This window comes from Mobula hypostoma, chromosome 3, assembly GCF_963921235.1.
Source record: "Mobula hypostoma chromosome 3, sMobHyp1.1, whole genome shotgun sequence".
Lineage (NCBI taxonomy): Eukaryota > Metazoa > Chordata > Chondrichthyes > Myliobatiformes > Myliobatidae > Mobula > Mobula hypostoma.
The window spans coordinates 63,180,931-63,206,571 of NC_086099.1; the positions used below are offsets into that span (position 1 = coordinate 63,180,931).

Consider the following 25,641-nt stretch of genomic DNA (forward strand, 5'->3'; position numbering starts at 1 on the left):
CGCGTGCATCTTCCGACATTTAACGTTTTTATTGTTTTAACCTCTCATTTCCAGACCAAACCTCAGATTTTGAATAGTTTGGCCTTTTATGTTTGCACTAAGGTTAAAATTTAACACTTTATGATGGATGGCAACTGATTATATTTTTAAATATTAAACCTAATCTGGCATAGAGAGCTTAATTCTGGAGTTGCCGTGTATTTGCTCTCAAGTATTCAAAGATTATTAACCTATGGTGGCTACGTCGTTGAGGTTTTAGTGATAATTATATTCAGTAGCTCTCCATGTTTCCTTTCATTTAGGGGTTTTGAGCTACCTCCATTTTTATTATAGTAAGTGAAGGGGTAAGTTTCAGAGAACCTGCTATGGACAAGCAACGCACACAAATGCTGAAGGAACCTGGCAGACCAGGTAGCATCTATGAAAAAGAGTACAGCTGACATTTCAGGCCAAGACCCTTCAGCAGGCCTGATGTCCTGTCCTGTCCTTCAGGGTAAATGTTAGCACTGAAAATATTGCAGGTGTACTGCACATAGCTTTCAAAAGTAATTTAACAGCACAGGTAGAAAAGCTCGATTTTCAGAAGACAAAGTAAGGTCACTTTCTTTTATGAAGTTCAGCATTGGTCAGTATGTTGAGTAAAGCTGTCTTTCTCCTTTTCAGAGATCGTGTGAAAATAGTGGGGGAAAGCAAATAACTAAATTGTTTTCTTTCCCTCTATATTCAAGTCATTTCTGAATGCTTTAAGAAACCAGAGGAATATTTACGAAATTAACATTAGGATTGATTTCATATAACTCAAAATTATAAAATTTAGCAAAATCTTTGTACTTCTGGCTATTACAATCTTTAATAAAATTCAGTATCTTCTATTGTAGGGCCTGTCTTGGAAAACATGAGGTGAGTACAAATAGAGAAATTAGGATAACATGTGTAATTAGGTGGTCAATTCATCAATATTCATTGTGGCTTTCTTGTAAATCAGGCTGAAAATACTTCAGCCAAAAATGTTGTTTTGGGGATTATTTCTTGAGATTTTGGCACAGTTTATTACACTTTTTTCTGAAGACGTTGGTGTGTTTGGGAGAAAGTAAGTTTTAATCCTTGAATATAACTTCTGTCAGTTTGAATCTTGTTTTCACAATGGAGCATGAAATGCTGTCAACATAAAGTAGCACTTTACGCTGCATAGTGAAAAGTGCGGCTTTAAAAGATTTCAGTTAAAGTATCTACAAACGTATTTTCTCCCAAGAATTGTTTTAATTGTTGTTATGAGTGGCACTACTGCCACTTTTCAGACCTAAGGTTCCATTCCTATTGATGATATCAGATTTTTGCTGATGTGCGAAGTTGGCCTATTATGCTTCTGAGCAAGAGAAATAGTTAGAAACATAGAACATAGAAAACCTACAGCACAATACGGGCCCTTTGGCCCACAAAGCTGTGCTGAACATGTCCTTCCCTGAGAATTTATCTAGGGTTACCCATAGCCCTCTGTTTTTCTGAGTTCCATATACTGGTCCAGGAGACTCTTAAAAGATCCGATCGTATCCGCCTCCACCACCGTTGTTGGCAGCCCATTCCGCGCACTCACCACTCTGCGTTTTTTAAAAAAAAACAACTTACCCCGACATCTCCTCCGTACCTACTTCCAAGCACCTTAAAACTGTGCCCTCTCGTGCTAGCCATTTCAGCCCTGGGAGAAAGCCTCTGACTATCCACATGATCAATGCCTCTTATCATCCAACATATTTGTTGGAATTAATATGAACATTGTTTCTGTCTGAATTAAATAGCTAGTCACTTTTTGTTTACAGAATTTCAACTTGCAATTGCTGATTTTTTAAATTCTCATTATTGTTGTGCTTTATTTTACTTATTGCAAAAGGTAACGATGACTTCAGCTGACAGGAAACTTTATTTCAGTTAGTTAAGTTAGCAAAGGGGTAATGTTAGTTTCAATGTTCCCATGTATTATTCTCAGCTCTCTCAAATATTGTTAATCTATAGTTTTCTACTCCTTTTGTCTTTGTTTCATCGAGGGTAGCATTTGCTGATGAAGATTTCAACTAACTTTGTACACTGATTTTGGCTGCAGTTTAGCTTTTAGCACCTAATATGCATTTAAATAGAGCAAGATTCCAGTAATCACATAAATGAAATCAATATTTGGATCTAATGAATTAACTGTCATCCAAACAAACTTGAACTCCAGACACCAACAGATATAAACATGAATGCACAATTGAGTATGCAATTTAAGAGCATATGGTAATAATTAATTATTGGTTATTGTTGATGATACAACTTTATTATGCTGTTGCAGTGAAAGATTTGGAAGCTGAATTCATGCCAAACCATAATTTTTATGGTCCATTTATTGAACAGGATATTTTCCAGGATAGATTGCCAGCAGTTTGTGTAAAATGCCCATGCACTTTTTTTTTAAGAGGGGAGCAGGGAATATAGATTTAGATGAGGTGGCTCTGTTTTGAAGGCTTAGTTTTATTTTTAAAAATGCATAATTTGGTCTGGCTATAGAAGTAAGTGATAAGGGGATGAAGGAAGAATAGTGGAGAAGCAAGATACTGCAAAAGCTGAAACCTGGAGCAGCAAGCAATCTGTTCGATGAACCATGCAAGTCGAGCAGCATTTGAGATGGCAGAGGAGCAGTATTGTTGACACTTCACTTTAAAAACATGCATCATGTAAGTGGAATAGCCGCAGAATAGCCAAGGAATTGGACTGTGATCAGTAATTGAGCAGGACTATGAGAAAAAGAGCTACAATTTTAATCCTGAGTGTGAACCTAAGTGAGAAGGCAGAACTTCGCAACAGTTTTTTTGGAGTTGGATTGCACTGAGCAAGATTCATTAGAAAGGGCGAATAAAAAATAAAGACAAGTGCAAGCAGAGTGACCATTGTTGTGAGTGGGCCAGTGTTTAGAGTGGATTTGGCTCATCAGGCTTAACCTGAAAAGAATCTGGTAAGTTTCTCTTTTTTTCTTAATTTTCATTCCCTGTCTGTATGGGCACAGTTAGTGCAATAAGAATGCTCTGGGGCAGTGTTTTGTTCTTTGTGTGAGACGTGGGAATTCTGGAAGACCGTCAGCCTCCTAGATAACCACATCTGCACCAGGTGCACCAAGCTGCAGCTCCTCAGAGAACATATTAAGGAACTGGAGCTGCAGCTCAATGATCTTCGGCTCATGTGGGCAAATGAGGAGGTGATAGATAGGAGCTACTGGGAGGTAGTTACCCCTAGATTGCAGGAGGCAGGTAACTGGGTGATTGTCAAGAGAAGGAAGGGATTGGGCGGCCAGTGTAGAGTACCCCTCTTGCCATTCCCCTCAATAAGTGTACTACTTTGGATACTGTTGAGGGGGATGGCCTACTAGGGGAGGGTCACAGTGACCGGGCCTTTGGCATTGAGTCTGGTGCTGTGGCTCAGAAGAGAAGAGAGATGAATGGGGATTGCAGTGGTGATATTCCATTATCAGAGGAACGGAGCCAAGATTTTGTGGGCATGACAGAGAAACCCAAATGGTATGTTGCTTCCCAGGTGCCAGGGTCAGATGTGTCTTGGGTCGGGTCCATGGCATTCTAAAGGGGAAGGTGAGCAGCCAGGATTCTTAGTACATATTGCCACCAATGTGTGACAAGGTGAGGAGGTCCTGAAGAGAGATTTTAGAGAGCTAGGTAGAAAGCTGAAAAATGGGACCTCCATGATAGCAATCTCTGGATTGCTGCCCGTGCCATGTGCCAGTGAGGTCAAGAATTGGATGATTTGTCAGATGAATGCTCATTTTCACTGGTCTTTGTCCACAGCACTTGCTGAACCTAACTTCTGTCCATAGATGTTCTTCATTGCACATCCTTATCACCTACCTTCAAACACTGAGCATAGAGCTCAGAGCAGAGGCCTAGACTCCATCCTGACCCCTAACCTTCCCTTTCTGTCTCCAGAACCTTCCCTACAAACTTAAAACACGACTATGTGTGACCCACATCCTCAATGGAGACTGTAGCTCAAAACCATCCTGACTGGAATTTGTTTGCAACAGAGGTCACTTGTATTCAGAACATAGACTAGTACAGCACAGGAACAGGCCCCTTAACCCGTATTGTTGGCCTATTTAATTGCCTGTTAAATATTGGTGCTGTACATTCTTCTGCAACTTCAACTGGCTGTGCAGTCCAGAATGTTTAAAAAGAAAAAAAAACTATCTTTTCTCGCAAATCTCCCTTAATCCATGTCCTTAGTATTTGACATTTCCACTCGTGGGGGTGGGGGTTGGGATAATGACTCTATCTCCCCTTTCTATGACCCTAATAACTTTATATACTCCTATCAAGTCACCCTGCAGTCCCCAGTACTCCGGAGAAATCATTCAGTTTACCCGGTATCTCCAAATAGATAATGTACTCCTATCCAGGTAATGTCCTGGTGTCCTAGTGAACCTTTCCTGCACTCCTTCCAAAGTTTCCGTGTCATTCCTATAGCATAGTGACGAGAAGTGCATACAATTACTCCAAATGTGGCCTAACCAAAGTTTTATACAGCTATAATGAGTGCCAACTTTCATACTCCGTGCCCTGACCTTTAAAAGGCATGTTGCCAGGATATCTATTTTTGTTGCCACTTTCAGGGAGGTATGGACTTGCAGTGCAATATCCCTTTGTTTTCTTCAGTGCTCTTAAAGTTTCAGCCGTTTACTGTATACTTCTGTATCATACCTCACAAAATCCATTAACTCAGTTACCGGAATTAAACTCAATCTGCCATTTCTTCACCCACATTTCTAACTGGTTTATATTCTGCTGACAAACTTTCTTGCTATTCATGTCGATCAGTTTTGTTGATCAGACTACCTGCAATTTTAGCCACGTATTAACATATTAGAAACAGATGCCAGCTGTGTTCCTTGCAGGGCTCATACTTAGTCACATACTTCCAGTCAGGAATATACTCCTCTATCATCAATTTTTTTTTAGAATCAGCTCTGTTTTGGATCCAGTTTGCCAACTCACCATGGATCCCATTTAACTTGCTGTTCTGTACTGGCTTGCCATGAGAGACATTGTCAAATAGATTACTAAAAATTCCTCACTCAAAGTATATATTTTGAACGCTACATCTACTTTATTTTCTGTTGTAAAAATTTGAAGTGACACTTTCAAAAAATGGATTTTTAATCATAGTTTGCGAACCTCTCAAGTAAAATGTCATAATGGCTATAAAACCAAGGTCATTCTCATGTAGGCATGTCCATCAGTTTCTGCTTCTGGTGAACAAAAATTTCACCCTCCCTCTATTCCCCACTAACCTATTACTTATTCTCACCTGCCTATTTCTTTCCCCTGGGTTTCCTTCCCTTTATCCTACTGTCTACTCTCCTTTCCTATCAGATCCTTTCTTCTCCAGCCCTTGACTCTTCTCACCCACCTGGCTGTGCCTATCACCTTCCAGCTAGCTTCTTTCCACACACCCACCTTTTAATTCAGGCATCAGCCCCCTCCTCTCTGTCCTGAAGAAGGGTCTCAGCCTGAAACGTCAACTATTTACTCTTTTCCATAGATACTTCCTGACCTGCTGAGTTCCTCCAGCATTTTGTGAGTGTCATTCTCTAAAATGTTCACAGAAACAGTTCCTTTTGTCCAGCTTGTATTTACAACAGACAGCTTCCAGCAGTCAGGCAAGAGATAGTGTGACATGTCTTGTATAGCCTCTGATATAACAAAGGTCAGTTATTCAGTTACAGTAAATGCTCCTTTGAAGTCTGTCAATGTGGGATCTGTAACCAGCCATTTTTTTAAAATGTCAGATCTCTCTGTGACAGACTTTGAATCCCTAGAGATGGTAAGGTACATGCATGACCTTAAAGTATTGCATGGGTGTACATCTTTTATAATCTTTAATTGTCAGAAAGTGTTGTCTGCGAAGATTTTGATTTTGTATGCACTTTTAAAAAACCTTGTGCTAAATCTCATGTAAAACATTGTTCATGTTTTAGTTCTTGGGAGGAGGGTACAGGATATATAAATAGTAAATGTCTATATTGGGTCACTGAGTGCTTTGAAAGCACTTACTTTCAACAATTCTCACATTTTTGTGGAAAAGGCTAAGTGAAGCATGTAGTATAAATGATATTACTATTACCATTACTATTACTATTATGATATGTGGATGGCCACTTAAAAAGAGCTGGGAAGTGGGAGGAAGTTAAATAATTCTAATTTCAAATCCTATTGTGGCAGCTGAGTAATTGTATAAATCAGAATGAAGATCCACCATTGGTAATGGTTATCATCAAATCATTCATCAGTTTTAAAGTTGTAGTTTAATTATATCCTCCGGGGAAAGAAAGCAGATCAGTTTGAAATTCCAGGCCCTCAAGTATATGGTCACTACTTGAGGGCAAGTTTCTCAGAATGGACAATTTAATGCTTATTTTCATGATTGCTGTCATTGATATATCGACATTGGATAAATTCATGAGGAAGAGGAAGTTTATTCCCCTTAACTTAGTTTCTCTGTCACATGCACATGCCTGATAAATGTTCTTTAGGCTATATTGTTCAGTTGTTCAAAACATACTTGGTGATGGATATTGAAGTCTCCCAGCCAAAGCTGAAGTAAATTTATTATCAAAGTATACATACTGTATGTCACCATATACAACCCTGAGATTCATTTTCTTGCAGGCACGCTCAATAAATGGAATGATAATTGTAACAGAATCAATGGAAGACCACACCCACTTGGGTGTTCAACCAGCATGCAAAAGACAACAAACTGTGCAAATACAATGATAAAGAAATAATAAATAAACTATAAATATTGAGAACATGAGATGAAGAGTTCTTGAAAGGGAGTCCATTTGTTCAAGGGAGTTCAAAGATTGAATAATTGAATTGAATGAAGTTATCCCATTTGGTTCAAGAACCTGATGATTGAGGGGTAATAACTGTTGCTGAACCTGGTGGTGTGAGTGCTAATGCTCCTGTACTAGCATCATGATGCCAGCAGCGAGACGAGAGCATAATCTGGATGGTGGGGCTCCCTGATGGATGCTGCTTTCCTGCAACGATGTTTCACATGGGTGTGCTCAATGGTAGGGAGGGCTTTACTTGTGATGGACTGGGCCATATCCACTACTTTTTGTAGGATTTTCTGTTCAGGGGCATGGTGTTTCTATGCCAGCCAGTCAGTATACTCTCCACTATATATCTATTGAAGTTCATCAAAGTTTTAGATGTCTGCAAGTGAGGAAATCAAGGATACAATTCCACAAGAAGGTATTGAGGCCAAGATCTTGGAGCTTATTGGTGAGTTTTGAGGGGATGATGGTATTGAATGTTGAGTTGTAGTTGACATCTTTGCTGTTTAGATGTTCCAGGGTTGAATGAACAGCCAATGCGATGATATCTGCCATGGACCTGTTGATTTCGGTAGACAAATTGGAGCTACTTAGGCAGAAGTTGATAAGTTTCATACCAACCTCTCAAAACACTTAATCGTTATGGATGTAAGTGCCACTGGACAATGGTCATTGAGGCTACCATGTTCTTCTTGGGCACCAGTATAATTGAAGCCTGCTTGAAGCAGGTGAGTAACTCAGATTGCTGAAGCGAGATGATAAAGATCTGAGTGAACTCTCCAGCCAGTTGATCAGCACAGGTTTTTAGTACTTGGCCAGGTACCCCATCTGGGCAGGATGCTTTTCCAGAAGGCTTTTGGAGACTCAAATCTTAGGATCATTGGGAGTTATGGGAGTTAGTAATGTTTCCTCCATGTTTTGACAGTCAGTGCAAGCACAGAAGGCATTGAGCTCATTTAGAAGCGAAACCCTTTTGTCACCTATGTTGCTTGATTTAACTTTATAAAAGGTGACAGTATTCAAGCCCTGCCACAACTGTCGAGCATCCTTCATTGATTCAAGTTGAGTCTGGAATTGGCTTTTCTGAGATCGTAGCTGGACCTATTGTAATTTTCTTGGTGACCAAGCTTAAATGCCTCTGATCTGGCCCTCAGCAGGTTGCGGATCTCATGGTTCATCCAGGGCTTCTGGTTGGGGAAGACTTTGAATGATTTTGTGGGGACACATTCATCTACAACTGTTTTAATAAAGTCCATGCCACCCGTGGTGTATTCATTCAGATCCCTAGATGAGTCCTTGAATGCGGCCTAGTCCACTGACTGGAAACAATCCAGTAGCCACTTCTTCACCTCCCGCGACCACCTAATCTCTGAAGCTTTGCTCTTCAGTCTCTGCCTGTGTGGAGTTAGGAGAAGGATAGCCAAATGATACAATTCAACAAGATATGGTCTGGGCATGGAATGGTAGATATTTCTTACCTTAGTATAACTGTGTTTGTATATCCTGTGCTTATGCTACAATCAGTTTTACTTCTAGAGAGACTACTGAATCATTAGCTGAAGGATATCACTAGGAAGTAATTTTGAAGTGTTTTGCCACCATTCAAGTGATTAAAACCATTAGGTCATAAGAAGGAATCACTTGAGACATCATAAATTCTAGAGTTCATCTTGACTTGCTCCTGTCTGTACACTGACGAACATTGTTGCTGACTTGCCCTAGTGGTGAGAAAGAATGTAAACAAGAATTTTGATAGAGGAGCCATGAGATTTTGGCAAAATGTTAGGTTTCTCAGAGTATGTGTCAGACTGTTACTTTACCAGTTTGTAGAATGTTGAAAGTTTGTAAAGAAAGCTTTACAAGATTGATTGAGCCTATCTTGGAAACTGAAGTCAGTAACAGTTGTATATCCACATTTATTATGTTTTTAGGTAACAGCTTGTAATTGATGGTCTGCAAGGTCATTCAGAGAGGCATTGGGTTTGCCACATTGCCTTATATTTGCATCTGCATGTATGTCATATAGGGTAAGGATGGTAGATTTGGGGCAAGGAAGCCACAAAGCAGAGGTCATGCAAAATGTATTAGCAGCTACTTTACAGAAACAAATTTGGAACAGTGGTTATGCTCTGAAATTGCTCAATGTCAGGGATGCCAGGTATGGCAAACAACTTTGATTGTTGAATCCAGGACAATGAAAGATGCAAGATGCTTGTTGGTACATTAAGGCACTGATGTTCACTTTTCTTGGGCTGTATTGGAATTTTGTGAGTTGGTAGGGGAGGAGGTAAGTAGCAAGGGGATAGAAAATTAATGTAGTAGGCAAAGTGAAGGATTGTGATTAGGTTTATGGATTTAATGCATTTTTTAATATACCAATCATGTAATCTGTTGTCCCAGTTTTGTGCTTTGTACTTGTTTAGTTTGCAAGGGGCAAATCCTGAGTTGTGCTCTCTTGCATGCTCATACCCCATTTTAGCATCTTGATGAATAGTACCCTGTTTTCCATTGGCCTGTTTAGCAATTTCTGACCATAAGCAATGGCTCAAAAGGGGGAGCCATGGAATCATAAGTAGCTAGCCATCTGGACACAAGCTGGGGTCTGATCAGCCCCGGCTGGGTCTCCTGGACGAGGTTGTATGATGCTGAAAGACCTGAAACACCCGATGATTCCAGGAATATCACTGAAGATGTGTCCAGAAGCATCAGTAGATTTATGTACACAGCTTACACCCTGAGTTCATCAGTGACAAACAGGAAAGACTGGACCTATTGTGATTTTCTTGGTCACCAAATTTAAATGCGTCTGATCTGGCCCTCAGCAGATTGCGGATCTCATTGTTCATCCAGGGCTTCTGGTTGGGGAAGACTCTGAATGATTTTGTGGGGACACATTCATCTACAACTGTTTTAATAAAGTCCATGCCACCTATGGTATATTCATTCAGATCCCTAGATGAGTCCTTGAACACAGCCCAGTCCCCACTCAGTTAGATCTGTGACGATATTCTTATTAATTGTTATTGGTAGAAATTGGTTCATTTCTACCATTGTTAATGAAAGTTGTGGAAGATGAAGTTAGGGATTTTAGATTATATTCCTATATCCTCAATTCCCAACCACCAGAGTTGTATTCCCTCTAAACTTGCAATTATTCTTGACACTTTGAAGTTCAATCAAATCACAATTTAAGCTGGTCAGTTCAAGAAAGTACAACTCTAATTTCTGTAATATTTTCTTCCAGTTTAATTCGTGGGATCCAAATTTCTCATCCTAGTTGATACTTGGCTCTCCTTTCTTAAAATATTTTTGGCAAAGAATGATTAGAAGGTTCTGGAATTAGGGTTAATGTAACTGTAAGATGACTTCCAGAAATCAATACAAGAGAATCAGTGTATTGAGCACATTCTACAAGCACTTTAGATCATTTTCAGTGGCATTTTAAGCATCTCTGCTTAGAGATGCCTAAATTTCTGGACTTCTGTAGTTTCTGGTTTATATCTTTTAGTGTTATAGAACACTAGATCACAGAAGCAGACCCTTCAGCTCATCTGGTCCATGCCAAACACAGAAGCAGACCCTTCAGCCCATCTGGTCCATGCCAAACCATTAATTTGCCTAGTCCCCTCAACTTGCACCTGGACCATAGCCTTTCATACCCCTCTCATCTATGTACCTATCCAAATTTCTTTCAAATACTGAAATGAACTCCATATCCACCACTGGCAGCTCATTCTACACTCTCACTACCGTCTGAGTGAAGAAGCTCCCCCTCATTTTTCTCTGAAACATTAAAAGTAATATTAATATTTAATATTAATAGACGAGCATACACATCCTCAAAATTAATATTTTTCAGTTCCAGCATTATCCACAGAAACATCCTCTTCACTCTGCTGCAACCACAATGCAACCAGATCTCTATGCAGTACTCTAAGGAATGGTCCATATTATCTATGGATACAGTACTCCAAATTAGGACTCACCAATGTCTTATCAAATTTCAACATGACATCCCAACTCCTGTACTCAGTGCATTAATTTTTGAAGGCCAATGTGCCAAAAGCAATTTTTTATGATACTATCTGCCTGTAACACAACTTCCAAAGAATTATGAATCTGTATTCCCAGATCCCTCTGCCCTACCACACACCTACTATGGTTGGTCCTTCCATAGTGCAACACTTCATACCTGTCTGCATTAAATTCCATCTGTAGTTTTTCAGCCCATTTCATCAGCTGACCCAGAGCCATCTATAAGCTTTGATAGACTTATTCGCTGTCCACTACACCAACAATCTTGGTGTCATTTGGTTTAGCGCATTACTCCAGATCAGTGGACCCATCACTGATCCTTGCAGCATTGCACTAATCAGTCAGAGAGGCAACCTCTACAACGACTCTGATTTCTTCTGCGAAGCCAATGTCTAATACAATTTGCTACCTCATCTTAAATCCCTTGTGATTGAACCTTCTTGACCCATCTCTTTTGTGCGATCTCATCAAAGATCTTGCTAAAGTCCATGTAGACAACGTCCACTGTCTTGCCTGAACTTTCTTGAAAAACCCTACAAGATTGGTTGGACACGATTTAACACATACAAGGCCATGTTGACTATCCACATCTGTCCCTGTCTATCCACATACTTATATATCTTAATTTATTAGAATACCTTCCAATAACTTTCCCACTACTGATGTCAGGCTCACAAGCCTATAATTTCCTGGCTTCTTAGAGCCATTCTTAAACATCAGAACAGCTTTAGCTATCCTGAAGTCCTCTGGCACCTCATCCCAGGCTAAGGATGTTTTAAATGTCTCTCGTAGGACCTCTGCAATTTCTGCACTAGACTTGCCCAGTGTTGAGAGAACACGTTGTCAGGCACTGGGGAATTATCCACCCTAACTTGCCAGAAGATTGCAAACAATGCCTTTAATCTGTATAGAGTCCATGACCTTACTGCTGCATTGTTTCACATCTGTAAACTCTATGTGTCCATCTCATAAGTAAATACAAATGAAATCAAATCCATTTCAGATCTCCCCCATCTCTTTTTGCTCCATGCATAGATTCCCACTCTGATCTTCCAGAGGACCAATTTTGTCCCTTGCTATCCTTTTGCTCTTAATATAATCTGTAGAAGACCTTGGGATTCTCCTTCACCTTGTCTACCAGAGCAACCTCATGGTTTCTTTCAACCTCCTGATTCCCTCCTTGAGTATTCTCTTGCATTTCTTATACTCTTTTATTCTTGTCTGCCTACACCTCCTTTTTCTTAACCAGAGCCTCAGTATCTCTTGATCACCAAGGTTCCCTACACCTCTTATCCTTGCCTTTTATTCTGACAGGAAGATACAAACTTGGTACTCTGAATTTCACTTTGGGAGACTTCCCACTTACCAAGTATATCTTTGCCAGAAACCAATATGTCTCAATCCACACCTGCCATATCTTTTCCATTACCATCAAAACTGGTCTTTCTCCAATGTAGAATCTCAACCCAAGAACCAGGCCTATCCTTTTCCATTATATATCTTTGAAACTAATAGCTCTATGATTACTAGATGCAAAGTGCTCCCCTATTCAAACTTCTGTCACCTGCCCTGTTTCATTCCCTAATAAGAAATTTGGTATTGCTATCTCTGTAGTTGGGACTTCTATGTACTGATTAAGAAACTGTCCTCAACACATATTACAAACTCTTTCCCACCTATCCCTTTTACAATATAAGAGTCCCAGTCAATATGTGGAAAGTTAAAATCACCTACTAACACATCCTTGTGAATTTTGCACCAGTCTGCGATTGCTGTACAAATTTGGTGTTTTGAATCTCACGTACTGTTGGGTAGTCTATAATGTATTCCCACTAACGTGGTCATACTTATTCTTCAGTTCTGCTTATAAAGCCTCACAAGATGAGCTATCCAGTCTGTCCTGACTGAGTACTGCCATGACATTTTCCCTCACTAGTATTGCCACTCATCCCCTCTTTTTAATCCTTCTGCTCTATCATGCCTAAAACAATGGAATCCAGGAACATTGAACTGCCAGTCCTGTGTCTCCTGCAACCAAGACTCACTAATGTCTGCAGTGCTATAATACCACGTACTGATCCATGTCCTATGCTCAGCTACCTTTCCTACAGTACGCCTTGCATTGAAATATCCACAGCTCAGAACATTAGTTTCACATGTTTGTCCTTTTGATTCCTGACTTTGTTCGGAGCTTAACAACATTTTCCATAACCACTGCACTATCTGTTCTTGCGATCTGGTTCCCATCTCCCTGCAATTCTAGTTTTAAGCTCCCCTCCCGCCCCCGTGCGGCACTAGCAAACCCCAGTTCAGGTATTTGACAGTGACTTGCCACTGTTTTGTCCCTTTGCTCACTGATTTATTTTGTAATTCAATGTTTTCACCTACAAATGCTACCTGTCATTAGCATTTTACATTCTTATTAGCTGTTTGACTCTATCCCATTTGAGTTATTGAAAGTGTTAAATAATTGGAAATCTGTCTCACAATGATTATCTATCATAAACCATTGCTTGTTAAGTACCTTGGGCAAAAATGCTAATATTTTTAGGAAGGCTCTATGAATATATTGCAAAAGAATAATTATAACTTGGTTCTGTGTCATGCATGCATGCGACTTAATTTGATGTTAACTTAATTTGTTGCTGATTTTAGATGCTACTTTTTTTTTATCAATGAGCTGAATTTTTTTAATCAACTATTTATGTTTTTGTCTCAGGACCTAATGCCAGTATTTTTATTATACAGCTGTAATACTAAAGAATATTTTTATTTTCAAAGGAAGGAAGTGTAGAAGTTATAATCATAGTAAATGATAAAAACAGGAGTATTTAAGATCTAAAAAGCAGCTGAAACTTTTGGAAGTTCTCTGGATTTAACACCTTGGCACAGCACAGTCTAAAGGGATTTCATAGTTCGAATGACTGCTTCCTAATGGTACAGACTTCATATTTTTATTGCCCCTTAAAACATTTGGAATGAATTATGCTAAAACATAATAGTAGGTTTTAGGGGTGGTGAGAATACAATATCTGTCCTATATTTTTATTTTAATATTTTTGAAAACAATTATAGCTTATATATGGAGTATATGCATTCTTGGTATGATTATACATATTTCTTTCACGTGCACCATTTTCACTGTCATCCTAAAATACTGATTTGTAGGTCAGTTGACTACTGTGAGCTATAGTTATTATAGAGAAATGAAAGGACAATCGGAGGGAAGTTGATATACTTATTGGAGAGAATAAGTTATAGGGAAATACGTGGAGGTTTTGAAGTGATGTGTGTGCTCAGGTGTGACTAGGTTTGAATGGCCAAATGGTTGTTGTCAATGTCACTTTAAAAAAAAATGAAACTCTGTCATGACAGTTCTATCTTTAGAAAGAATGCACCTCATAGGCCAAAGGATTCATTCTTCCAACTGATGTTATTTCATGTTGGTGTCATTCATTTCCAGAGGACTAGAATGTAGAAGTAACCATGTATAAAGTGTTGGTGAAACCACGTTTTGGAATATTGTGATCTATTTTGGACCCTGTATTTGTGGAAAGATGTGCTGGCTCTGGGGAAGGTCCAGAGGCATTCATAAGAATAATCCCAGGAACAAAAAGCTTAACATATGAGAAGTTTGTCTCTGTATCTACTAGATAGAGTTCAGAAGAATGAAGAGTCTCTTTGAAACCTACTAGATACTGAAAGGCCCAGATAAAGTGGACATGAAGAGGATGTTTTCATCAGTAGAAGAACATGGTATCAGATGGCACAGCCTCAGAATAAAAGGATGTCCTTTTAAAACTTAGATGAGGAGGAATTTCTTCAGTAAAGTAATGGCATATCTGTCAATTCATTGCCACAGAAGACTGTGGACACCAAGTCTTAGGGTGTTTTTAAGGCTGGGATTGATAGATGCTTGATTGGTAACGGGGGGTTGATTATGGTTATAGGGATGAGGCAGTAGAATGGATTGGTAAAAATTCAGTTATGGCAGATCACTCAATTGGCCAAATACCTTAATTCTCCTATCTCTTTTGAGCACCAGCATTTTGGGTGGCCGCATACTTTCCTGAAATCCTAGAAAGAAAGTTAATGATTGCTAATCTTCCCACTACATCTGTTTGAATGGAAGGACAAGGGAAAGGAATGTAACTGTGAAATCATGGTTATGGTCAACTTGGTTTAGCCTGACGCCTGGACTTGTCACCTGTAAGTAGATTTCAATGTTGGGGCATTAGCTCGGGAGAGGTCCTTTTAATGTTGGTTCCCTATCCTTCCAGTGAATTTTGCTGGGATGGTGTTAGTAGCTTTCCAGTTCCTTGAGATATATGCTGTAGGTAGACTGTAGCTCAGCAACAAGCAAGGGAGTAGGGATCATTGCTACATGGTCATTTGTGTGCTTTAGTAGGGCACAATGAAATGGCAGACAAACTCTTTGCATTTTGCGCCAGTCTTTGTGGAAGATGCCAGCAGCATGCGAGAAGTTTGAGCGTGTCAGGGCAGAAGTGAGTGGAGTTGCTATTATTAAGGGGAAGGTGCTTGAGAAGTTGAAAGGTCTGAAGGTGGATAAGTCATCTGGACCAGATGGACTGCGCCCCACCGTTCTGAAAGATGTAGCCAAGGAGATTGTTGAGGCAATTAGTAGTGATCTTTCAAGAATGACTAGTTTCTTGAATTGTTCTGGAGGACTTGAAAATACAAATGTTACTCCAATCTTGAAGGGAGGGAAGCAGAAATGGTGCAAAGGGACGTGGGAGTCTTTGTGCAAGGTGCCCTTAAGGTTAACTTGCAGGTTGAATCGGTGGTAAGGAAGGCAGATGTAATGTTAGCATTAATTTTGAGAGGACTAGAATATAAAACTATGTAATGCTGAAGATTTATAAGACATAAGATTTGCCCCTCCAGAGGAATGAGTTCATTAACTGGCCATCTCCTGCCTAATGTAGAACACTCAGTATATCAATGTTAGTTTCAAAGTATTACTTTAGGAGTACTGCTATTTCACATCCTGAACTTCACATAAGTTTACTGTGTGTTGTATATTAGGGTAGCCACTACACTAGCTATCGCAGGGCCTTCAAACAGCAAGATCGTGATTCAATGCAAGGTAGACCAAAATGACTGGATACCAGGCTCTGTTGCATGGGGATTAATACTTGCACATAAAGAATAAGGAGGGGATCCATGCCACTCCCACTCAAACATGTGTATGCCCTTTCACATCCTACCCTGGCTATTAGCCCTGGTGCATACCAGTCCCCAGCTCTGGCTGCAAACCTGCAAAAAAGTGTATTTTGCCACTTAACTACCCGTTCTTTTCTTGAAGCTGTCACATAGCAATCTGTACTCATTACAGCTGGCTCTAACAGCACACCTGACCTGTATTGCCAATCCCTGACCCTGGTCATCTTTGCATTGGGCTACACTTACCAGGGGGTACCTTTGAGCTAACTTACACAGGCGTGCAGCTGAAATAATTTTGAAGTTGTATGAAGGTTTCAAAATGTATATGATTTGATCTTTACAGAGAAATTATCTAATTTAGTTGGAAATGCTACTTCCTTGTACATTACTTAATTTAACATTTTCCTTGGTTATAAGACAGTTATGATGTATGATTAATTTATTTTGTTTCAGATAACCCCTTTACCTTGTCATGCGGCAGAACCATATTCCTGTAAAAGGCCATGTGGGCGACGCCTGGCCTGTGGGAATCACACGTGTGCGTTAGAATGTCATGCAGTCACCATCCTGGATGGAAATGATAATAAGGTAATAAGTCCATTCAGAGAGTATTTTTCTAAATTATACTTCATATTCTGTGAAAGAATTTGTAAAACTTCTGGTGAATTTCCTTTATTTTCAACTTTTTTAAAACATGCTCTCTTTTCTAGTGAGAATTTACCACTATACTCAACTTAGTAAGCTTCTCAGTAGCATTCATGTCTTGCAAACTTAAATGCTCTTTCTCTAGCTTCATGTCAAAACTAATGTATGGAAGCAATCTTTGAACTGAATACAATGTAATGCTATTGTCCTTGTCCAATCCCTTCTGAATTTTGATAAAACTAAAGCTTGATTATCTAGTGCTTCACTCATTGGCACTTTTCAGTAACTGGCATTGCAGAGGTAAGACTTCAAATTGTTCAAATGGTTCAATTTATTATCAGAGAATGTATACAGTATACAACCTGAAACACTTGTCTTTGCAGGCAAGTCCAAGTACCTGGTCAAACGGAGTACCTGAGTAAATGTTGGAGTAATGCCACGGGAGCAAACATGTATCCCCTATCATGATATGTTACTTATCTTGCCTGTGAGACCTGTAGTCCAGTATTTTGTTTATTGTATTCTATGTCCTTTATTGTTATGGATTTTAGGACACCGTAATTAATTCTGCAATTTAATTCTCAGGTTAATGATATATCACAGTCAGTATGGTCAGTGAAACATTTCTTCTTCTCTGGCAATTGTATCTCAAGAAGTGGGGTCTACTGTCTATGCTCATGACTGTGTGGCTAAGCACAACTCAAACACTATGTATAAATTATTAGATGAAATCACTGGTAAAATCTCTGGCAATGAGGAGGAGTACAGGCTGGTTGAGTGGTGCGCAGCAACAATCTTACATTCATTTTCAGCAGGACCAAAGAATTGATTATGGACTTCAGGAAGGGGAAGTTGAGAGAACACACACCGGCCCGTATTGCAGGGTCAGTGGTGAAAAGGCTGAATAGCTTTAAGTTCTTGGGTGTCAAAAGCTCTGAGGAACTGTTCTGAGCCCAACACATTAATACAATTATGAAGAAGGCGTGCCTCCGTTTCTTCTTTGTTGGGAGTTTGAGAAGATTTGGTATGTTACTAAAGACTTGGAAATTTCCATCGATGTACAATGGAGACTGTTCTGACCAGCTGTGTCACAGCTTAGACTAGAGGCTTCAATGCACAGGATTACAAGAAACTGCAAAGTGTTGTACATTCAGCCAGCTTCATCGCAAGAAGGCAGCAATCATTAAATACCCTCCCCATCTGGGTCATGCCCTCTTCACATTACCATCAGGGAGGAGGTATAGGAGCCTGAAGACCTACACTTAATGATTCAAGTACAGCTTCTTCCCCCGTCATATTTCTGAGCAGTCCATGAACACTACCTCATTGTATTTTTTTGCTCTATTTATTTTGTACCTTATAGTATTATGTGTATCTTTGCATTGCATGACTGCTGCTGCAAAGCAACAGATTTCACATCATACAGGTTAGTGATAATAAACTTGAGTCTGATTCTTGACTAATCAATATATTTGACTAAATGGGAGCATCTCCCCCGTTTCCCATGGATTCCAGATAGAAAAGCTGCATAGGACACTAAAAATACATTTCATATCTCTTGCCTTTCTGTTTATGAAGCTATCAAATTTACAAATAATGACCTTCCTTTCCATAATTTATTCTGTCTGCATATTATTTTTATTTGGTTATAATTTTATCTTAAGTTCCGAAACATTTCTTGCTAGAAGTATTAAACTGACCTACTTGTATTTACAGAAGAGCTCCTTTTAGGATTTATAAAAGTCAATACATTTGCCATTCTCCTGACTTCCTCCACACAGCCACTCTAGAGTTTTGTTTATCTCCTTATGTATATTACATAATATTTGTGATTTTCTGACTAATGGTATTTCCTCACTTGCAGACCCCTGTCAGTTTGGATTGGCAACATCTCCTCCATGATCTCCATCAGCACAGGTGCACCACAAGGCTATGTGCTTAGCCCCCAACTCTACTCACTTTACACTAATGACTCCATTGTCGTATGCCAAATCAAAAGTGGTGATGAATTAGCATGTAGGAAGGAGATTGAAAATCTTGCTGAGTGGCGCCATATCATCAACCTCTTACTTAATATCAGTAAGACCAAAGAGCTGATTTTTGACTTCAGGAGAAGGAAACTAGAGGTTTAAGAGCCAGGCATCACACATCAAAGTTGCTGATGAACGCAGCAGACCAGGCAGCATCTCTAGGAAGAGGTACAGTCCTAGAGATGCTGCCTGGCCTGCTGCGTTCGCCAGCAACTTTGATGTGTGTTGCTTGAATTTCCTCGTGTTTGTGGTTTAAGAGCCAGTTCTCATTGGAGGATCGGGGTGGAGAGGCTCAGCAACTTTAATTTCCTTGGTGTTACTATTTCGGACAGCCTGTCCAGGGCTCAGTATGTTAGTGCAGTTACGAAGAAAGCACAGCAGCGCCTTTACTTCCTTAGGAGTTTATGAAAATTTGGCATGACATCTAAAACTTTGACAAGTTCTGTAGACATTTAGTGGAGAGTATATTGACTGGCTGCCTGGTATATTCAAGCCTAGTATGGAAACATCAATGCCTTGAACAGAGGATCCTACAAAAAGTAGTGAATATGGTGCAGTCAGTCATTGGTAAACACCTTCCCACCATTGAGCACACCTGCGTGGTGCGCTGTCACAGGAAAGCAGCATCTATCATCAGAGATTCATTTTCTTGCATGCATACTTAATAAATCCATAGTAGAATAATAACCATAACAGAATGAATGAAGAACTACACCAACTTGGACGTTCAACCGGCATGTAAAAGGCAGCAAACTGCAAATACAAAAAGAAAGAAATAATCATAATAAATGAACAATAACTATCAAGTATATGGGACGAAGAGTTCTTGAAAGGGAGTCCATTGGTTGTGGGAACAGTTCTATGATTGGGCAATTGAACTGAGTGAAGTTATCCCCTTTAGTTCAAGAGCCTAGCGACTGAGGGGTAATATGGGATCCTCAACAAGATTTTCTATCTCCCTCTGATGTGCTGATTCATCACCACTTTGAATTTGGCCTACAACAATGGAGTTATCAGCAAACTTGAATATGGCATTGGGGCTGTGCTTAGCCACACAATCATGAGTATAAAGTGAGTAGAGCAGGGGGCTAAGTACACGGCACCTATGCCGCTGGACATTGTGAAGGAGATACTGCTAATCCAAATACACTAGGTTCTGCAAGTCAGGAAATTAAGGATCCAATTGCACAAAGAGGTATTGAGGCTAAGATCTTGGAGCTTGTTGATTAAATTTGAGGTGATAATGGTATTGAATACTGAGTTGTAGTTAACATTTTTGCTGTACAGATATTCTGGGGTTGAATGAAGAACCAGTGCAATGCTATCTGCCATGGACCTGTTGATTTGGTAGGCAAATTGGAGCACATCCAAGCAGCTTCTCAAGCAGAAGTTCATATGTTTCATACCAAGCTCTTAAAACACCTCATCACTGTGGATGCAAGTGCCACTGGACGATAGTCATTGAGGCAGCTTACCAGGTTCTTCTCAGGCACCGATATAATTGAAGCCTGCTTGAAGTAGGTAGGTAACTCAGACTGCTGAAATGAGAGTTTAAAGATCTCAGTGAACTTTCCATCCAGTTGCTCAACACGGGTTTTTAGTTCTTGGCCTGGTAACCCATCTGGGCTGGATGCTTATCGTGAGTTCACCTTCTTGAAAGCTGCTCACCCGTTAGCCTTGGAGACTCAAATCACAGGATCATCAGGAGCTGTGGGAGTTAGTAATACTTCCTCCATGCTTTGACAGTCAATGTGAGCATAGAATGCATTGCGCTCATCTGGACCGCTTGTAAATTTCTTGGTCACCAGACTTGAATGCTTCTGATCTGGCCCTCAGCAGATTGTGGATCTTGTTGTTCATCCAGAGCTTTTGGTTGTGGAAGACTCTTATGATTTTGTGGGGACACTCGTCAACAACTGTTTTAATAAAGTCCATGACACCCATCATTCAGATTTCTAGATGAGTCCTTGAACACGGCCCAGTCCACTGGAAACAATCCAATAGCTGCTCCTTTACCTCCCATAACCACCTTTGTTGTCCTAATCTCGGGAGCTTTGCTCTTTAGCCTCTGCCTGTATGGAGTTAGGAGAAGGACAGCTGGGTAATATAATTTACCAAAATGTGGTCTGGGCATGGAATGGTAGGCATTTCTTATCATAATAAATGTGTGTGTATTCTGGGTTTATGTTTCAATCAGTTTTATTTCTAGGGAGACTACTGATTCATTAGCTGAAGGATATCACTAGGAGGTAATTCTGAGGTGTTTCACCGCCATTCAAGTGATTAAAACCAGTAAGAGGGAATCACTTGAGACATCATAAATTCTAGAGTTCATCTTGACTTGCTCCTGTCTGTACACTGGCGAACATTGTTGCTGACTTGCCCTAGTGGTGAGAGAGAATGTAAACAAAAATTTTGATAGAGGTGTCGTGGGATTTTGGCAAAACGTTAGGGTTCTCGGAGTATGTGTCAGACTGTTACTTCACCAGTTTGTTGACCGGCTTTCCCAATTTGGGCAACTGTTGAAAATGTGTAAAGAAGGCTTTGCAAGATTGGTTGAGCCTATATTTGATACTGAAGTCAGTAACAGTTGTATCTCCACATTTATTATGTTTTTAAGCAACAGCTTGTAATTGATGGTCTGCAATTGATGGTCTTGTAATTGGGTTTGCCACATTGCCTTATATTTTTATCTGCATGTATGTGTATAAAGGGTAAGGATGTTAGATTTTAGAGTAAGGAAACCATGAAGCAGAGGTCATGCAAAAAGTATTGAATGTTTACGGATGTCAGATATGGCAAGCAACTTTGATTGTTGAATCCAGAGCAATGAAAGATGCAAGATGCTTGTTGGTACATTAAGGCACTGATGTTCACTTTTCTTGGGCTGTATTGAAATTTTGTGAGTTGGTAGGGGAGGAGGTAATTAGCAAGGGGGTAGAGAATTAATATAGCAGGCAAAGTGAAGGATTGTGATTAGCTTTATGTATTTAATGCATGTTTTAATATATCAATCATGTAATCTGTTGTCCCAGATTTGTGGTTTGTGCTTGATTAGTTTGCAGGGACAAATCTTGAGTTGTGCTCTCTTGTACACTCATACCCCATTTTAGCATTCTGATGAGCAGTACCCTGTTTTTCCATTGGCCTATTTAGCAATTTCTGACCATAAGCAATGGCTATAGAAACTCCAAAGAAAATTCTTTCATCCTTTGTGCTGGTTATCCCCATTCAATTAGATCTGTGACGATATTCTTATTAATTGGTATTGGTAGGAATTGGTTCATTTCTACCATTGTTAATGAAAGTTGTGGAAGATCAGGTTATGGATTTTAGATTATATTCCTATATCCTCAATTCCCAACCACCAGAGTTGTATTCCCTCTAAACTTGCAATTCTTCTTGACACTTTGAAGTTCAATCAAATCACAATTTAAGCTGGTCAGTTCAAGAAAGTACAACTCTAATTTCTGTAATATTTTCTTCCAGTTTAATTCGTGGGATCCAAATTTCGCATCCTAGTTGATACTTGGCTCTCCTTTCTTAAAATATTTTTGGCAAAGAATGATTAGAAGGTTCTGGAATTAGGGTTAATGTAACTGTAAGATGACTTCCAGAAATCAATACAAAAGAATCAGTGTATTGAGCACATTCTACAAGCAATTTAGAACATTTTCAGTGGCATTTTAAGCACCTCTCCTTAGAGATGCCTAAATCTCTGGACTTCTGTAGTTTTTGGTTTATATCTTGAAGAGTCATAGAACACTACAATACAGAAGCAGACCCTTCAGCCCACCTGGTCCATGCCAAACCATTAATCTGTCTAGTCCCATCAGCTTGCACCTGAACCATAACCTTCCATACCCCTCCCATCTATGTACCTATCCAAATTTCTTTCAAATGCTGAAATGGACCCCATATCCACCACTTGCACTGGCAGCTCATTCCACATTCTCACTACCCTCATGAGTGAAGAAGTTCCCACTCATGTTCCCCTTATACATTAACATTTATATTAATGTTTAATATTAATATTGAGAATTATGCACATTCTCAAAATTAATATTTTCCAGTTCCAGCATTATCCACAAAAGCTTCCTCTTCGCTCTGGTGCAACCACAATACAACCAGATCCCTATGCAGCATTCTAAGGATTGGTCCGTATTATCTATTGACACAATACTCCAAATTAAGGCTCACCAATGTGTTATCCAATTCAATAGTTTCAATAGGTACATTTAAAGTCAGAGAGATGTATACTATATATATCCTGATACTCTTTTTCTTGGCAAATATCCACGAAAAGAGGAGTGCCCCAAAGAATGACAGTTCAATGTTAGTCATAATCATACTTTATTGATACCGGGGGAAATTGGTTTTCGTTACAGTTGCACCATAAATAATAAATAGTAATAAAACCATAAATAGTTAAATAGTAATATGTAAATTATGCCAGGAAATAAGTCCAGGAGCAGCCTATTGGCTCAGGGTCTGACCCTCCAAGGGAGGAGTTGTAAAGTTTGATGGCCACAGGCAGGAATGACTTCCTATGACGCTCAGTGTTGCATCTCGGTGGAATGAGTCTCTGGCTGAATGTACTCCTGTGCCCACCCAGTACATTATGTAGTGGATGGGAGACATTGTCCAAGATGGCATGCAACTTGGACAGCATCCTCTTTTCAGACACCACTGTCAGAGACTCCAGTTCCATCCCCACAACATCACTGGCCTTATGAATGAGTTTGTTGATTCTGTTGGTGTCTGCTACCCTCAGCCTGCTGCCCCAGCACACAACAGCAAATGTGATAGCACTGGCCACCACAGACCCGTAGAACATCCTCAGCATCATCTGACAGATGTTAAAGGACCTCAGTCTCCTCAGGAAATAGAGACGGCTCTGACCCTTCTTGTAGACAGCCTCAGTGTTCTTTGACCAGTCCAGTTTATTGTCAATTCATATCCCCAGGTATTTGTAATCCTCCACCATGTCCACCCTGACCCCCTGGATGGAATCAGGGGTCACCGGTACCTTAGCTCTCCTCACGTCTACTACCACCTCCTTAGTCTTTTTCACATTAAACCCCAAAGCTCCCCCTTCCTACACATAAGCAGCAGCAAAGCAATGACCCTCCCCCAACAGCAAAAAAGCATTGGCACCCCCCACTGAGCACTCAAGCGTGCAGCAAAGCATCAATATAGACACAGACTCGCAGTGCCCCAAAGACTACTCATTCACCCGGTAATTCGACATACCGCAGGCGCTCTCTCTCCCTAATAAGGGGTAAAAGGTGGGTCTCCGTTTCCCAGCGAGAGGGGAGGCATAACAAAACAACTTGATTTATGGTATTGAAAGTCTGTTGCATCGCCTTTTCTGAGCTCTGTGCTGCTGGGCACACAGCCAACAGCAAGCCCGCTGCTTCCGATCTTCCTTGTACTCCCACAAGATAGCAGATGGTGGCAATGGCGGTGCAGCTTTCAATCCACCTGCCTCCAGAGCCACGAAAATCCGGTATCCTCGAAGGCGCGCTAGTCTTCTAGGCCGTGTCTTTGGCATATCGAAAAGTGTCCAGTCATGGGGCCTGTGAGCGGTCCCATTCCCACAAAGAACTGAATTCATAGTGTAATTCCAGGTCAAGGTCTTCACAAGAACCTTGAAAGAGAAGAAAAGAGATATTAAAGATAGAAATCAAACTGTTTCCGAAGATGCAAGCAAAGGAGTTGCCGTTTAGCACCATCATCACTTTGCTCTATCCCCTTCAACATAATATCCCAACTCCTGTACTTGATACATTGATTTATGAAGGCCTACGTGCCAGAAACATTTTTTACGACGGTATCTACCTGTGACGCCATTTCCAAAGAATTATGAATCTGTATTCCCAGATCCCTCTGTTCTACCACGTTCTTCAGTGCCCTACCGCTCTCTGTCTAAGACCTACCATGGTTGGTTCTCCCAGAATGCAGCACCTTATACTTGTCTACATTAAATTCCATCTGCCATTTTTCAGCCCATTTCACTAGCTGGTCAGGAACCCTCTACAATCTTTGATAGTCTTCTTCGCTGTCCACTACACCACCAATCTTGGTGTCATTTGGTTTAGCACATTATCATCCAGATCAACGGACTCATCACTGATCCCTGCAGTTCTCCACAAGTTACGGGCCTCCAGTCAGAGGCAACCAGCTACAGCCTCTCTGATTTCTTCCACAAAACCAATGTCCAATCCAATTTGCTACCTCATCTTAAATACCATGCAACTGAACCTTCTTGATTCACTTCCTATGTGGGACTTTGTCAAAGATCTTGCCTAAGTCCATGGAGACGACATACACTGCCTTGCCTTCAACTTTCCAGTTAACTTCCTCAAAAAAAAACTCTACAAGATTGGCTAGACACGACTTGCCACACACAAGGCTTTGTTGACTGTCCAAATCAGTCCCTGTCTATCCAAATACTTATATATCCAATCCGTTAGAATACCTTCCAATAAATTTCACACTACCGATGTCAGGCTCACAAGCCTATAATTTCCTGGCTGCTTCTTCGATCCTTTCTTAAACAACAGAACAATATTAGCTATCCTCCAGTTTTCTGGCACCTCAACCCTGGCTAAGGATGGTTTAGATGTCTCTGTTAGGGCGTCTGCAATTTCTGCACTAGACTTGCCTAGTGTTGAGAGAACACATTGTCAGAATTATCCAGCCTTAGTCACCACAAGACAGCAAACACCTCCTTTGTAATCTGTGTAGGGTCCATGAACGTACTGCTGCGTTGCTTCACATCCATAGACTCTGTCCATCTGAGTAAATACAGATGCAAAAAATCCAAATTAGATCTCCTCCATCTGTTGGCTCCATTCATAGATT

The 25,641-nt window shown here is 40.2% G+C and overlaps 1 protein-coding gene across 2 annotated transcripts in view; it reads left to right on the forward strand.

Annotated features, from left to right (window-relative positions):
- nfxl1 (nuclear transcription factor, X-box binding-like 1) overlaps nucleotides 1-25,641 on the forward strand; it is a 106,993-nt gene that overhangs the window by 50,861 nt on the left and 30,491 nt on the right. For both annotated transcript variants that reach the window (XM_063043189.1, XM_063043191.1), the window contains exons 15-16: nucleotides 879-900; nucleotides 16,553-16,687. In XM_063043189.1, coding sequence (XP_062899259.1) covers nucleotides 879-900; nucleotides 16,553-16,687 — 157 coding nt within the window. The remainder of the gene's footprint in view (nucleotides 1-878; nucleotides 901-16,552; nucleotides 16,688-25,641) is intronic.